Source organism: Prosopis cineraria, unplaced genomic scaffold, assembly GCF_029017545.1.
Source record: "Prosopis cineraria cultivar Desert tree isolate PC_DT_omini unplaced genomic scaffold, ASM2901754v1 PC890, whole genome shotgun sequence".
Lineage (NCBI taxonomy): Eukaryota > Viridiplantae > Streptophyta > Magnoliopsida > Fabales > Fabaceae > Prosopis > Prosopis cineraria.
In genome coordinates, this window is record NW_026556215.1 from 5,703 (window position 1) to 21,318 (window position 15,616).

The 15,616-nt window shown below is 35.7% G+C and overlaps 1 protein-coding gene and 1 pseudogene across 1 annotated transcript; one reads left to right on the plus strand and one right to left on the minus strand.

Annotated features, from left to right (window-relative positions):
- Positions 1 to 1,665: 1,665 nt before the first annotated feature.
- Positions 1,666 to 4,608, plus strand: LOC129298692 (probable ribosome biogenesis protein RLP24). Its single transcript, XM_054937110.1, has 5 exons — positions 1,666 to 1,818; positions 3,146 to 3,270; positions 3,814 to 3,927; positions 4,030 to 4,166; positions 4,249 to 4,608. Exons 2-5 carry the CDS (start codon positions 3,190 to 3,192, stop codon positions 4,421 to 4,423), a joined length of 507 nt encoding a protein of 168 aa, XP_054793085.1. The 5' UTR covers positions 1,666 to 1,818; positions 3,146 to 3,189; the 3' UTR covers positions 4,424 to 4,608.
- Positions 4,609 to 5,365: 757 nt separating this feature from the next.
- Positions 5,366 to 8,216, minus strand: LOC129298691 (protein CHROMOSOME TRANSMISSION FIDELITY 7-like; annotated as a pseudogene).
- Between the last annotated feature and the right edge of the window lie 7,400 nt (positions 8,217 to 15,616).

Sequence of the window (15,616 nt, forward strand, 5' to 3'; positions counted from 1 at the left end):
AAAAAAAGAAAAGTGAAAAAAAATTATTTCTCTCACTTGATTTAAAAATAAAAATAAAAAAGAAAGGAAATTAAGAAAAAAAGAACACGTGTGATTCACGTGTTTTTCTCTTCAAAAATAGAAAGATTTTGAAGGAAAAAAAACTTAATTTTCACATTTATTTATTTATTTATTATTTATTTATTTATTTATTTATTTTTGTTTCCGACCTCCTACCTTCTTCCATTTTCGTTCTTTTATTTGGCTATAGTTTTTAAAAAATTTTATATTATTGTATATTAACAAATTTATTGTAATATTTAAAATTAAATAAAATAATTTGCAATTATATTTTTAGTAAACATTTGTAATTATTTTTTTATTTCATTACCTTTTGTCTGCAAAATAGTTTTCTATTAGTAATATATAATGAGAATTATATAAATAATATGTGAAAATTTTAAATTTTATTATATCTAAATATTTTTCTCCAAATAATTATTGTCCATAAGAATTTAACAGCTTTTCCCTTCCCGTCTTTTATCACATCCCTTCACATTTATCTTTTTTTTTTTTTAATTTTCTCTCCTCTCATTTTCATTCATCCTATTTTTCCTTACAGTCAAGTATTATGTAACTTAATTTTTAACTCTCATTATTTTAAATATTAAGGAGATCGTTAAATGATGATACTGTTCCATATCCTCTCTTCTTCACTTATCTATTTTGCCAAGATTTCGGGATGAAACCACCTCCAAAACAGGACACCATATGAGACTAAAATCTAGCTCTGGCCTCTTTTTAAGATGGGACACAGGATTTATGACCATTTTAACCTTATACCATCAGATCTTATGCACTTCACTGCTCACCACGACGGCCTCCAATATTATAATAATGATTGCCAACACATTAACATGAAAATTTTTACCCCTCAAATAACTGAGTCGTTGATTGAATGCAAAATTCTACTATTTGGTGTATATGTACACGCCCACATGCATAGGCTAATTTGTTTACATGTTTTCTCTCCTTTTGTTTTGTTTTGTTTTGTTTTTGTTTTGTTTTTTTTTTTTTTTGCGTTGCCTAACCTTTTTCTCTCTTTCTTTTATGGTATTTTGTTGGTTAAACTGCTTTGAATATTATTAATAACTTACTTATGCAATAAAAAATTTGTAATTATTTTTTAAATATTATTAATAACTTACTTTTTTTATTATTCACATATGTCTTTCTTATTTTTAAATTGCTTTGAATGAATAAAATCTCAAACGAATTTAAAATATCATGGATTCAAACAAGTTTCAATCAAGATTTTGAAACTTTTAATTTTGAATTTAATGTAAATATTAATGTGGTTCATTTGAAAATCAAGATCTATCCAATCCCTTTTTCAAAAATTAATTTGAATTAGTTAGTTTTTTTACCAAAATTTGAATTAGTTAGTTATTAATTTGAATTGAAAATTTAAATTAAAATATTACGTTGAATAATTTTACCACGTTTTCATTCCTAATTTAGAGCAAAGTAATATTAGGTAGTTATGCCATAATTTTCAACAATATTTAGTTATTTATCATCAATATTAATCGGCAATTGGTTTTAACAAAATTAATGGAAATTAATCGGAAATTTAAATGAAAATAATTATGTCTACAATTAGTAATACGCATAGGCAATATCTCCACCGTGCATGTTACAACTTACAGTATTAAACCCTAGCTCCACTGTCGTCTCCATATCTCCACCGCGCCCTCTCTTCAGTCTCCACCGAAAGAGCACGTTCCTGTTTGCCTTGCTGTCCGTTGCTATCTGCTTCTCTCGCTCGTTGCTCTCAAGGTTCGATTTACTCTTCCTTGCACTCTCTGGTTTGATTTGTGTTCTGAGATTTGGAAATTATTGTATCCAAGGTTGGATTTTTGCTTGGATTATTTCTGTCAATGATTGAATCCCCACACCCCAGTGTTTTGAATGTCTTCTGTTTGAATGATTAAAGCTGTGGTGTTCAGATTTTGACTTCTTTTCTTCTATTGAAGCTCTGAATGCCTTCTAGTTTGATTTTCGCTTGACTTCAAGTTTATTGGACACAAAATTGAAATGTTTAGCTCTGCGCTGTTAGCTGCAGTAGCCACGTGTCCAATGTCCATCATTGTGGTACAGAGGAATTGAAAGAACACGAGTGCATGTACCTTTCTTATTAGACAACCGTAATTAGAGTACAAGCAGCGTCTTTATAGACTTATCTCTGAACGGTCTAATTCTGTTATGAAACAACTAATTCACTTACATCATTAGCTGACTAACAGAATAGCGACTATCTTATAATACTGACACGTAATACCTTGTGTAAATCCTCCTTCAAATAATTTAGCTTCACAGTGACATGTTATTAGATGTCATTGAATCCTGCTTTATAATCATAACAATCTACATGGAATGCTAACTCGGACTAATGTATGTAACAAGAGCTTTGCTTTCGTTACAAAACTAAGAGGTTATATTTAATTCTGGTGTAATTATAATTTAAAGGAGTTTATATTCTTTGTCCTTGCCTTAAAATATATTATGTTCTTTGATTGATATGGGTTGAATGATTGAAGCTGTGGCTCTTTTTTCTTTGTTTTTTGGTACTGAGTTCTAATGGACAGCAACAATGCAACTGAATCTCCTCCTTCTCAAGGACATCAACCTCGACAACAAATTAATGGCATGCTGTTGATTGTTGTTTTGTTAGTTGTATTGTGTTGCTGTTTTCATTGGTTATGTTGTTTTTTCCTATAGACTGGTATTAGTGTGATCATCGTGTGGACTCTGGAGGCTGGATTATAGATGGAACTCTTCGAAATAATTTTTATTTGGATTTATTACAGGTTTTGATTTCATTATAATTACATCTAGCCTTATAATAAGCTAAGCCTATTTAAAGCCTGCAATATGTCGGCTTTGAAGCCTGCTTTGGTAGGCCTTTAAAATGGCTTTAGGCTTTCAGACCTGAGCCTACTTGTAGGCTCAGGCTTGAGGCCCTTGTTACAGAGCGTAGCCTGGCCTATTCTCACCCAGGCTAATAGTGGTGATAAGTTGATGATAGTAATTGATACTATTGTGTTTCTTTTCTTTACTTTTCTTTCGATGTTGAATCATGGCTTATTTTTCTTATTTGTTTTAGATCATTGTCATTCAGTAGAAGTGTCTCTCTAGTCTCGAGGCACAATGAGATTGGAGAAATGCTGGTTCTGCTCTTCAACCATATACCCTGGACATGGAATCCAGTTTGTTCGAAATGATGCAAAGGTATACTATTTACATTCCTCAATTGTATTTTAGATGTCTCTCTTATGTATCTGCTATTCCATTTGTGTAAAAGGTATTGAAAGTACTACTTTTGTATTTACTGGTCTTTTTAGATCAGTTGAATGCAGATGCTTATTTGAAATTGAGGCTCTTAATAGATAGCTACTTTCTAAATCTGTGATCCTCTCAGCTGTGGAAAGTATGAACGTTTTTTCTTCTCACTTCTGATGATAGTGTGTCCCTGTCTCCTTACTGAATACATGGGAAACTTGGCTGTCTAATGACTTCTCTCTGTGATGCAAACAATATGTTAGATTTATGTCTCATAGTTGGATTGTTTGCTTTGATCAAACACGTCATATGGAATAAAATAAACAATGATGGTTTAGTCTCTGTTTTAATGAAACTAAAATGCCAGAAGTTTTTCCTGTAGAAAGAGACAAAAAATGTCAACAAGTTTGTGTACTTTCACAGGCTAAATGCACATAGCACTTGTGGCTTGGGTATTGAGTTACTGGCTAGTGACTTTTGGTCTCTTTGCAGATTTTTCGATTTTGCAGATCTAAGTGTCACAAGAACTTTAAAATGAAGAGGAATCCTCGTAAGGTAAAATGGACAAAGGCATATCGGCGATTGCATGGAAAGGATATGACACAGGTAAAAGCAGCATGCTTTCCCAACGCTGTTTTTGGTATATTATGTCTCTTGTTCATGTCTCCTGGTTCCTAGAAGCTTCAGCACTACTATTTGTTTCCTTAGGATTCAACCTTTGAGTTTGAGAGAAAGCGAAACAGGCCTGAAAGATATGATCGGAATCTTGCGGATGATGTCCTTAAGGCTATTCCAAAGATTGATAAGATCAGAGTTAGCAGGGAGGAGAAACACCACAAGAATAGGTAACTGCTTGATTCGATGTTATTTTTATTGAAATGCCTTAAAACCCTTTGCTTTGCTGACTTTCTTTCGAAAATTTTATAGAATGAAAGGCAATAAGGCTAAGGTGCTCAAGGAGGCTGCAAAGGAGTTGGAGCAGGGCATCAATTTGGTCAAAGCTCCATCTGTACTTCAACAGGATCCATCTCTCACTTTACCAAAGATCAAAGTTCAAGTTTACCAACAGCAAGCAGAGGAAAATCGTCCCATGGAAGAGTGATTCTGGCAATACTGGTTTACTTTTATGGGTTTGACGGTATTCACTTAATTTTGTCTAGTAGGTCTTTAAGGCTTGAAGTATGAATCAAATGGATCATTTTTGTTGATCATCGATGTGGATGATATGATTTTGGTACAATAGCTTTGATAATTGATAATATATTTAGTCTGTTCCCTTGGACATAATACTATTTGATATAGTTGACTATAGTTCATCTATGGGAAAACGTTATCCCAAAGATTGAATCTCCTTGCAAATTAAGGAATTTAGTTCGTCATAACAATAATTTGCTGGTAAGCAACGAGTAATATGTACATTTAGCTTGCCTACAAGCGTTGGGATTTTGGCAAGCAGCACAAGAGTAATACCAAAGCAGGCGATCCTTACAATTGGTGTGTTCGTTTTAGGAGCTTGAACATATGATCACTGATCTTAGGCATCTAATTAATCTTTACGTGTGAAAAACAAAGCTGGTTGCCGATTGTCATTCTTCCATAGATATGTTGTTCAAAAATTGATCATGCAATACCCTGTATGTTGCTCCAATAATGGATAATTACGTGGTTTAATGACTTTAACATATAATTAAATCGTGGTCATAGTCTTCGCCAATTTTGCACATGAACGACCATGAGATACTGCCAGAAGATATACCCTACATGAAAATTCGGCACCATGCAAAGTTCCTGACATTTGCATCTTGGAATCATCTTTTATAACAAGCGAGGATCTAATTGACAGAAAAAAGAAAAGAAAAAAAAAAAAAAGAGGAGAGGAGAGGAGGTTCATGCGTACATTTTGAATTTTGAATGTCTGTCCGGATTTTTTAATGCATGCTTTCTGCATACTCTTGTAAATAGATCATGATGACTAGATCATCCTTTAACTTATTGTTTTTTGTTTAATTTTGTGACAGGATGTAACCTTGTAAGTTACAATAGATATTCAAAAGGACTTGGTTTTCTCTATTGCGGCTTCTCTCTGTTATACCTCTACAAATTTGAATCATTCAAATTAAAAACCATGCATGGTAGTTATCCCTCTTCATTTTCGATTGGAGAAAAATCCCAAAACTAGTGAAGAGGCTTCTTCTAACAGGCATCACAACATCTCTTGGATATATCCCTAGAAATTATTCAAGGTTTTGTGTGTGAATCAGCACCATAATCAAAATATGGCTTGGCGTGTGTGATCAATATCAAACACCGTTTTTCTGGCCCCTATGCACCAAAGAATGATCTAGTGCCAGTGTAGCTTGATGCTACTGCCATTCCTGCTGTTGTTGGTTGGGAGAATGCTGAGTGGTCAAGCGCCAAACCCATGTAAAAACTTCTCCTGCCGCGTATTTAACATTCGAAAACACACAAGACTTAGATCCAAATAAGTTGACCATTAATAAAGGAACAACAGTTTTTCAACTTTAACTCAACGCAACAAATGATAAAGCTCCAGTTACATCATTTACTATATTCTCTTCTTGTAGTGCAAGAATTTGTCAGTCATGAATAGGTTTCAGTTGAATACGATGCACCATTCTATCCGTCACTAGACTGTGAGCTTTTTTTTTTTTTTCCCTTTTTGACAATTCATGATTGATTACATACAATTTAATTTAGTTTCTAAAGTTATACTGAGTTGGGGAAAAAAGTCAAACGCATTAACCTTGAGATTATGATACATCAACCAAACTCGTTCGCTGAAAAATTAATTATGAAGACTGATAAGCTATGTAGGGAAAATAGGTGATAAAATAACTCTATTAATAAAAATATAGCAAGAATCTCACTAAATATATTTCCTAATAGCCAAAAGGAGAATCTCCAAGTTTACAATGATAATCTCGTCTATCTCAGACTTCTATTTCCTAAATCTATTTATAAGATAAATGAAGAAGCAATAAATCTGGAATTTAGCTAAAAATCGGGAACACTAACAGACGAGAGCTCCGGCCATCAACTGCCTATGTGGACCACTTTATTGACTGACTCATGTTAACATTTCTCAACAGAACAGAAAATGCAACAGAAATAAATCTAAAAGTAAATAAATCAATCGTGCTTCTGACGTCTCCTCCTTCTGTGATAAGTGACTAACTACCTCTTTTTGTTATCATTGACCCATGTAGATACTAGAGTTCAACCATAAATTGTATGACATATTCATATAAGGTGACTAAACAAAGGCTAGAATCTACAGCCATCATCAAATTGTTTAATTTACCTCACAGCATCTAGCGATTGGTTAGCAATGTGTTTTCTTCTGTTGGAGGAAGTCACCCATATGGCTCTAATGCCGCAAACTGCAGTGACTGCTTTGTCTTCACAGAATATTGCCCCACCATGTGTGTTGTCCGCCGAAGAGGCTCTTTTTTTTTAACTTCTCTTCGAAAAATTATATCCCCAAATTGGAGAGCGGTTGAAAATGAACTCATTTCCTTCTTTCTGCTGCCATCAGAACTTCCAGCAGTTGAGCAAGAGATAACTTTGAATGCCTCTTTGATTGGTTCAGCAACAAGGCACCCAACAATCCTCTGTAGGGAAATGAACAGATAAACCTGCAAATATTTGATCAGTGAATTAACCAAGGAATATAACCAACATAACGTATTTTGGAAGTATTTTAGTGGACTAGGTTGTCAAGCTAAGCAAGTAGCCAAGTACAGGGATAGTATATCCACCTTGCATTGTTCATGGATCATCCATCCAGTTCCAAGGTCAATTTCCATCATTTTCACAACCTCTTCAACCTGTCAGCAATAATGACTTCTCCATGAAATGTAAAGTTCCAATTAGAAAATATGAAGAAAAGTCTTGGGAATTTAAATTATATATAGATATATATATAAGGACAATACCTTCTTTTTTTGAGCTGGAGGGTCACTCTGTAAGACCAAAATGATTCTACCCGCATTGCCGTTAAGCATATGAACAACCCTTTCGTTAGTCCGTCCCTGCATAAATAAAATAAGTATCCAAATGAAGTCCAGCCAAGCGGCAACCCTTGTTCAAGAAGAAAATTTTAGTCTACTTACTTTAAATGGAAGCCCTCGAGTATAAGCTGTGTGAATTTTTTTGTGTGCTTTTTCATCCTCTGCATCACCTGGAGCAAATCTGACTCCGCAAATAGAACAATTGTGTAACAGGAAATCAGATTGACCAAAATCTAGATGGAACTGAGCATAGCTCCTCTTCTTATGCTTGATAATCGTCCTTCCTGTTATAACGGATTCTTGTTTTGAACATGATTCAACTGGTATGTTTTTCTTTGTTTGGTGAATTTCCTCTAAATTGTCTTGGATTCTTCTTTGACCAAAAAAGACAATAAATCACTTAAAAACAGTTAGGCACCTTCAGAACAAGAATGTCCTGTTTGGTGCAAAAGAAATGGTGAAACATATATATTTCCATAATATAAATAGTGGAATTAATTTTAGTTTCTCAAAATTCATAGTACATAAACAGGTTCTGAAAAACCAAAACAGAAAAAATAGTTTTCAAAAATATAAAATAAGGAAACTGACAATTCTATCAAGGGCATACATTTTGGGATCCAAACGCCTTTGCTCATAGGTATTGAAGATATGATGCTCTTTCTTCTCCCAAACTGCTAGTTCGTCGTCATCACTGTTGATAGCCAAAGCTGGGCCAATGGATTTGGGCGCATGAGCCGGAGATTTGAAGAAAGCGCTGATTTTAGGCTGCGTGGAAGCACTGATGCTAGTATCAAAGTGTTCCTCACTGATTTTTGATAATTCATTGAAATCCTTTAATCGGGTGAAAGGCTCAGAAGAGGTTCAAGAGAAATATATATAATAAGGTTGCCTTGAAAGGCTCAATCGATCCAATTGAATGCCTGAAGATAAAATTTCCATGTATGATCAGAAGACAAAATCGGAGTAACTTAAGATATTGGAACATTACCATGACCACGGTATATAAAAGCAATTCGATCCTCTTTTGACTTTTAAAATACAGTTTATAAAAAAAAAATTCTCTTTCAGATTTTTTGACAAGAGAATTTAAATTTTTAAATAGATAAAGAATTATCGAGGACAGAATTTATGCTATCAAGAAATAAAAATAAAAAAATTAATTTGTTAATTATTTCACAAAAGAAAAATAGATAGGTAACCAAAAAATTAAAGAAAGAATAGAAGAAATAAAAGAAAAATTTGAAAATGACATTAGGGCAAATTGTACTGGCAGCAGATAGAAAATTTAAGTTCGAGTCATGTTGAAAGACACTATCCTTAAAAGCTATTCCGGCATACTTATTTGTTAACATAGCAACTCTTTAAAATTAAATACACTCATCCTGCAAAATAGTTAGGGCAACATAAAAGTAAAAACTAAGCAAAAAATAAATTTAGGAACACAGCATATGAAGGAGGAAGAGAGAATCGACTCGAAAGTTCAAGAGCTAGGCATTGAACTCATGGGACTCCTCAATATTTATAGACTCGACACGGCTGCACGCACAATTGGCCTCCACACACAATTGAGGAGTAGTTTGAGAAACATAAAGCCGCATAATGCATAATTATTCGAAGGTTTTTGAATGTTGGCACATTAAGAAATTAGTTTTGGTTTTTAATTTAGAAATATCCTCTCAATGGACATTCAAAAATGCCAAATTAGAACTCTGAATCTCTGGCACATTTACGTTGAAGAATTTGAATTCTCTTAATATCCTCTTAACATTGGCACATGTCAAATTCAAAGGTTTCCAAATAAGCATGTTTTAGAAAATTAATTTTAAAATTTTGCAAAAATAATAAAAAGAACCTTAATGTTTCTTTAACTCATGCACGGGAGGTGGCAAGTCAATTATTTTCAATTATAATTACCTTGTGAAGGTCTCATGTGTGTGAATATACTTCTCCAAACCCATTTATTTGCCCACTTTATTTCTTAGCATGAACACACTAAGAAATCTCTTCATGTGAGTAATGTAGGACTTGTCATTTTGACACATCACTTCAAATATTACAATAGATTAAAGACAAAAAAAGAGGACAACCAAAATTGCAACCAAATAAAAAGAATAGTAAATGATGAAAAGAAAAGAAAATGAGGTGATGAAAGAAAAAGAAAAATATGACCGACAAAATGGCAAGAAAGTAAAAAAAAAAAGGGAACAAAAGAGACAAAAGAAGAAAGCAAATCAAGGGAAATATGTGGCTAACAAAGTAGCAAAAAAATTAAAAGAAGAAAAGAAAATTATGAAAAAAGAAAAACCAAGCACAGAAAATAAATTAATCAGAGTCAATTAACCTAAGTTTGATCAAGCAAACCATTATCATTCAAAAGCCTATAAATAAACAAGACTTCTCCATTTACAAACGTCACTTAGATCCTCTCTCTCTCTCTCTTGTAAACTATCCACCTCCCTTCCACTTATAAAATTTTCCTTATACTTTTCTCTCATTCTTTCCTTTGTAAGCACTCTATACTTTTCCTTATATAAATAAATCATATGTTTATATATATTGTTTTGTTTTAAATTTTGTATACTTTGACATGATAATTTTCATTTGAGATAATCCTACATATAGAATATATTAATTTACTTAAGACTGATTTGATTCTTGTACAACCACAGTCACACAATTAACCCATAAACCAATATCTAAATTGGGTCAATAATATGTTCTTTTTTTAATAGCTTGTATGTATAAATATCATTAAAGAAAAATTCATTATATTGAAACCCGGATTATACCAACCGGTCTAACTAATAATCCTGTGAACCAATCGCTTGGTCGACAGGCCAAGCAACATTAACCCAAAGGCACCCAATTAGCATGGTATTAACTTGTTCTGGGGGAAGCGAGAACAGAAGAGAGGTGACAGAAAAAACAGAGAAAGAGAGGGAAAACAAGAGGGACGCAGAACTGATAGGGAGGGGGAGCAGAGGGAGAGAGACGCAGAGTTGAGAGAGAGAGCATTCACATAACTCAGAAATTCATTCATTCAAATCCGATTCTGACTATATGAGTCACCCTATTTATAAGTATCAGATTTCCTTCCTAACAAGGAAACCTCTACCCATTTGCTGAAACAAAATCATTTAAAATCATTTCCACTTGCTGGTTGGTTTCCTTCACAAGAAGGAAACTTACAAAAGTTAAATGAAAAGCAACAAAAAAAACTAATTAATTATTTCCTTCTAAATTAATGTTTGCAATATATCTTATCAATAGGAGTAACTTGAGATATTGGAACATTACCATGATCACAACAACAACAACAACAACAACAAGCCTTTATCCCACTAGGTGGGGTCGGCTACATGGATTGCAAGACGCCATTGTGCTCTATCATTTATTAAGCTTTTAGAATATTATTAATTAAGAGATCACGTTCAACAACTTCCAAGAGTGTTCTCTTAGGCCTTCCTCTACCTCTCTTAATCGGACTCAAAGTTATATGTTCCACTCTTCTCACTGGTGCCTCCCTTGGTCTTCTTTGTACATGCCCAAACCATCTCAACCGATTTTCTACCATTTTTTCCTCAATAGGTGCCACCCTCACTTTTTCGCGTATGTGCTCATTTCGAATTTTATCTTTACGTGTATGTCCGCACATCCATCGTAACATTCTCATCTCTGCTACTCCAACTTTATGCTCTTGCTGTCCCGTTAGAGCCCAGCATTCACTACTATATAACATTGCCGGTCTGATAGCAGTACGATAAAACTTTCCTTTAAGTTTATTAGGCACCTTACGGTCACAAATAACTCCTTTAGCTTTTCTCCAATTAAACCACCCAGCTTGAATTCTATGTGAAATATCTCCACTGATTTCGCCATCATTTTGAATAATGGCTCCCAAATATCTAAACTTTTCCACTTGAGGTATAATTTGATCTCCCAATTTCACTTCCAAATTATTTTCGAATAGTCCTTTACCAAATTTACAATATAAATATTCCGTCTTACTTCTACTCAGACGAAAACCTTTCGACTCCAATGTCCTCCTCCATAACTCAAGTTTGCAATTAACCTCTTCTCTTGTCTCTGCTATAAGAACTATATCATCCGCGAAGAGCATACATTTCGGGATTTCCTCTTGAATATGTTCCGTCAAAACATTTAAAATCAAGTTAAACAAATAAGGACTCAGAGATGATCCCTGATGTAGTCCAATCTTTATAGGAAAATCCTTTGTTTGACCACTAGGCGTTCTTATACTAGTTTTTACCCCCTCATACATATCTTGTATGGCTTTAATATAAGCAATCCGTACTCCCTTTTTTTCCAACGCTTTCCAAAGCACTTCTCTTGGTATACGGTCATAAGCTTTTTCCAAATCAATAAAAACCATGTGTAGATCTTTATCTTTACAACGATACTTTTCCATTAATCCCCTTAGTAGATAAATCGCCTCTGTAGTTGATCTACCTGGCATAAAACCAAATTGATTCTCAGAAATACTTGTCTCCAATCTCAACCTGTGCTCAATTACTTTCTCCCACAATTTCATTGTGTGGCTCATGAGTTTAATCCCTCTATAGTTACTTACTCAATGGTACCAGACTTCGCCTCAACTTCGTTAAGGTGGTAGAGGTTGGAGGTTCGAGTCTGGGGAGGTTCCAAAAGACCCCCGTGAGGGTGGGGTGAGGAATAACCACTGTACCACCAGTGGGAAAGCCGGCAATCATGTGGTGACATGTGTGTTGTCCAGCGCCTGGGAAAAGACCCTGGAGAGGCAGTGGTGACCCAGGAGGGCTGTTACATAAAAGGCGCCTTTTATATAACAGCCCTCCTGGGTCACCACTGCCTCTCCAGGGTCTTTTCCCAGGCGCTGGACAACACACATGTCACCACATGATTGCCGGCTTTCCCACTGGTGGTACAGTGGTTATTCCTCACCCCACCCTCACGGGGGTCTTTTGGAACCTCCCCAGGTTCGATCCTCCAACCTCTCCGACATAACGAAGTTGAGGCTGAACCTGGTACCATTGAACTGCGTCTTTTATATAACAGCCCTCCTGGTACCACCTTAACGAAGTTGAGGCGAAGTCTGGTACCACTGAGTCCGTGGACTCAGTGGTACCAGACTTCGCCTCAACTTCGTTAAGGTGGTAGAGGTTGGAGGTTCGAGTCTGGGGAGGTTCCAAAAGACCCCCGTGAGGGTGGGGTGAGGAATAACCACTGTACCACCAGTGGGAAAGCCGACAATCATGTGGTGACATGTGTGTTGTCCAGCGCCTGGAAAAAGACCCTGGAGAGGCAGTGGTGACCCAGGAGGGCTGTTACATAAAAGGCGCCTTTTATATAACAGCCCTCCTGGGTCACCACTGCCTCTCCAGGGACTTTTCCCAGGCGCTGGACAACACACATGTCACCACATGATTGCCGGCTTTCCCACTGGTGGTACAGTGGTTATTCCTCACCCCACCCTCACGGGGGTCTTTTGGAACCTCCCCAGACTCGAACCTCCAACCTCTACCACCTTAACGAAGTTGAGGCGAAGTCTGGTACCATTGAGTCCGTGGACTCAGTGGTACCAGACTTTGCCTCAACTTCGTTAAGGTGGTAGAGGTTGGAGGTTCGAGTCTGGGGAGGTTCCAAAAGAGCCCCGTGAGGGTGGGGTGAGGAATACGCTCAGTACCACCTGGGCTAAAGCCGGCATTACCTTGTGAGAGGGAAGTGTCCAGCGCCTGGGAAAAGACCCTGGAGAGGCAGTGGTGACCCAGGAGGGCTGTTACAGGATACACTCTGCACCGCGGAATATTGCTCTCTGTGCCACACGCCACAGCTCAGGCGCCATGCACCATGGCGTGTTGCACGAACTTCCACTGATTCTGCTGTCATTTGACAACAAAATTGGGGAGGCAGGACAATATTATAGTGGCCCATGAAGCTTTTAAATATTTGAAAAATAGGAAGGGTACAAGAGTTGAATTGGCCTTCAAAGTAGACATGAGCAAAGCCTATTATTGAAAATAGGTTTCTGCAGAATCTGGGTGCAAAGAATTATGAAATCTGTGACCTCTATTGAATTTAATCTACAAGTTTTTGGGGAGGATGTGACTACAATTAAACCTGGACGGGGAGTAAGACAAGTTGATCCACTGTCTCCCTACCTCTTTATTATTGTAGCAGATGTTCTGTCAAAAATGATTCAATACCATGCTGATTATGGTGATTTGAGAAGAAATAGATTAGCTAGAGGAGGTCCTGTATTATCTCATTGTTTCTTTGCAGACAATGCTTCATTTTTCGTAAAGGGAGAGAAACGTAATTGTCTAGTTTTGAAGGAAATCCTAAATGTATATTGCTTAGCTTCTGGACTAAGAGGTAAATTTAGAAAAATCTAGTGTGTTTTTTTCCCTTCAAATGCTAAGCTAGAATTAAAGGAGGAAATATCTTGGTCTTCCCATATTGTGGGGGAGATCAAAATTAGCAGCTCTGGCTTTTGTCAGATCAAGAATAGGAATGAAGATCCAAGGATGGAAACAGAAATTACTTATATTTGCAGGATGGAAGACTTTGGTGAAGCCTAATGCAAATACCATCCCAGTTTACCCCATGACATGCTTTTTGTTTCCAAAAAGCGTGTAGAGAGTTAGCTTCTGTGATATCTGAATTTTGGTGGGGTCAAAATGACAGAAATGGGAATAGAATACATTCAAAAAATTGGGAATATATGACTGGTTCTAAGAAAGAAGGAGGCTTGGGGTTTCAAGATTTTCAAGATTTTATTAAGGCCTTGTTAGCAAAAATTGCACGGAGATTGATAAACAACCTTTATGATTATTGGTGCAGGTTGTTAAAAGGAATTTATTTTCCAAAGTGGAGTTTCTTATAAGCTAAAAAAGGTCCAAAGGCTTCACGGTGCCGTTATAGCTTATTGGAAGGTGGAGATTTGTTAATGAAGAATTTATGCTGGAAATTTGGGGATAGCAAGTCTGTGAGAATTTGGAAAGATAAGTGGTTACCTGGAAGCAGTGAAGTTAAATTGAAGGCAGTACAGGAGGAAGTGATTGATAAGAATAAAAAAGTAGCAGAGTTGATTGAAAATGGGAATTGGAACTTGTGTGGCATTTCTAATTTGCTGTCCGATGAAGATAAAGAGATGATTCTGAAGATCTTTATTCCAAAGACACCTTGTATGGATAGAGTTGTGTGGCAAGGATGCAAAGATGGAGTTTATACTGTAAAGTCAGGGTAGCATGTTTCAAGACAGATTGGAAATAAGGTGGAGAGTAGGGATCCTAGTAGCTCCTTTGTGGTACCAAAACAGATGTGGGATGGCATTTGGAGGTTACAGGTACCATCAAAGGTAAGACATTTTATGTGGAGGCTAATTAATGGGGCTTTAGCTACTAGAGAAGCCTTGTATAGAAGAAAACTCCTTTAGCCTTTTGGCAATAACACCTTCCAAACTCACCTAACATGAAATTTTAGGTCAGGATTAGTCAAATTTTTATTTTTTGGTGGAAAAAAATCAAACAAAAATTGTAAAATTAAAGTTCATCAATTTGAGGTGATCAACCCCCCCTGTTTTTTTTCCCCCTATTCGTAGAAAACAGTAAAATAGTAACTACATGAAACAGTGTAGCTAGTAAAATAAAAGAACAGAATTCAAAATGAATGAACCACAAATATGACCACAGTATATAAAAGCATTCTCCTTAAGTAATCCAAGCATTCCTAGTTGACAAGATACACCAAACCACAGCAACACAGAAGATTGCCGCGAACTTTGCCATGCTCATGATGTCAACATTTAGGCACGACTTACAAATGTCATTCTCTCTTCGCACATGCATATACAACTATGACATGATAAAATTTCCATGTCTGATCAGAAGACAAAATAGGATTAACTTAAGATATTGGAACATTACCATGACCACAGTACATTAAAGCAATTCTATCCTATTTTGATTTCAAAATACAGTTTATAAAAGGAAAAAATAATTCTCTTTTAGATTCCTAACTAAAGAACTTAAATTTTGAAATGGATAAAGAATTATTAAGGCCAAAATTTATGCTATCAAAAAATGAAAATAAAAGAAATTGGTTTTTTTAATTATTTCACAAAAGAAGAGTAGATAGGTAACCAAAAAATTAAAGAAAGAATAGAAGTAATAAAAGAAAAATTTGAAAATGACATTAGGGAAGATTATGTTGGCAGCAGCAGTGAATTTAAGTATGAGTCGTGTCGAAATACACTGTCCTTA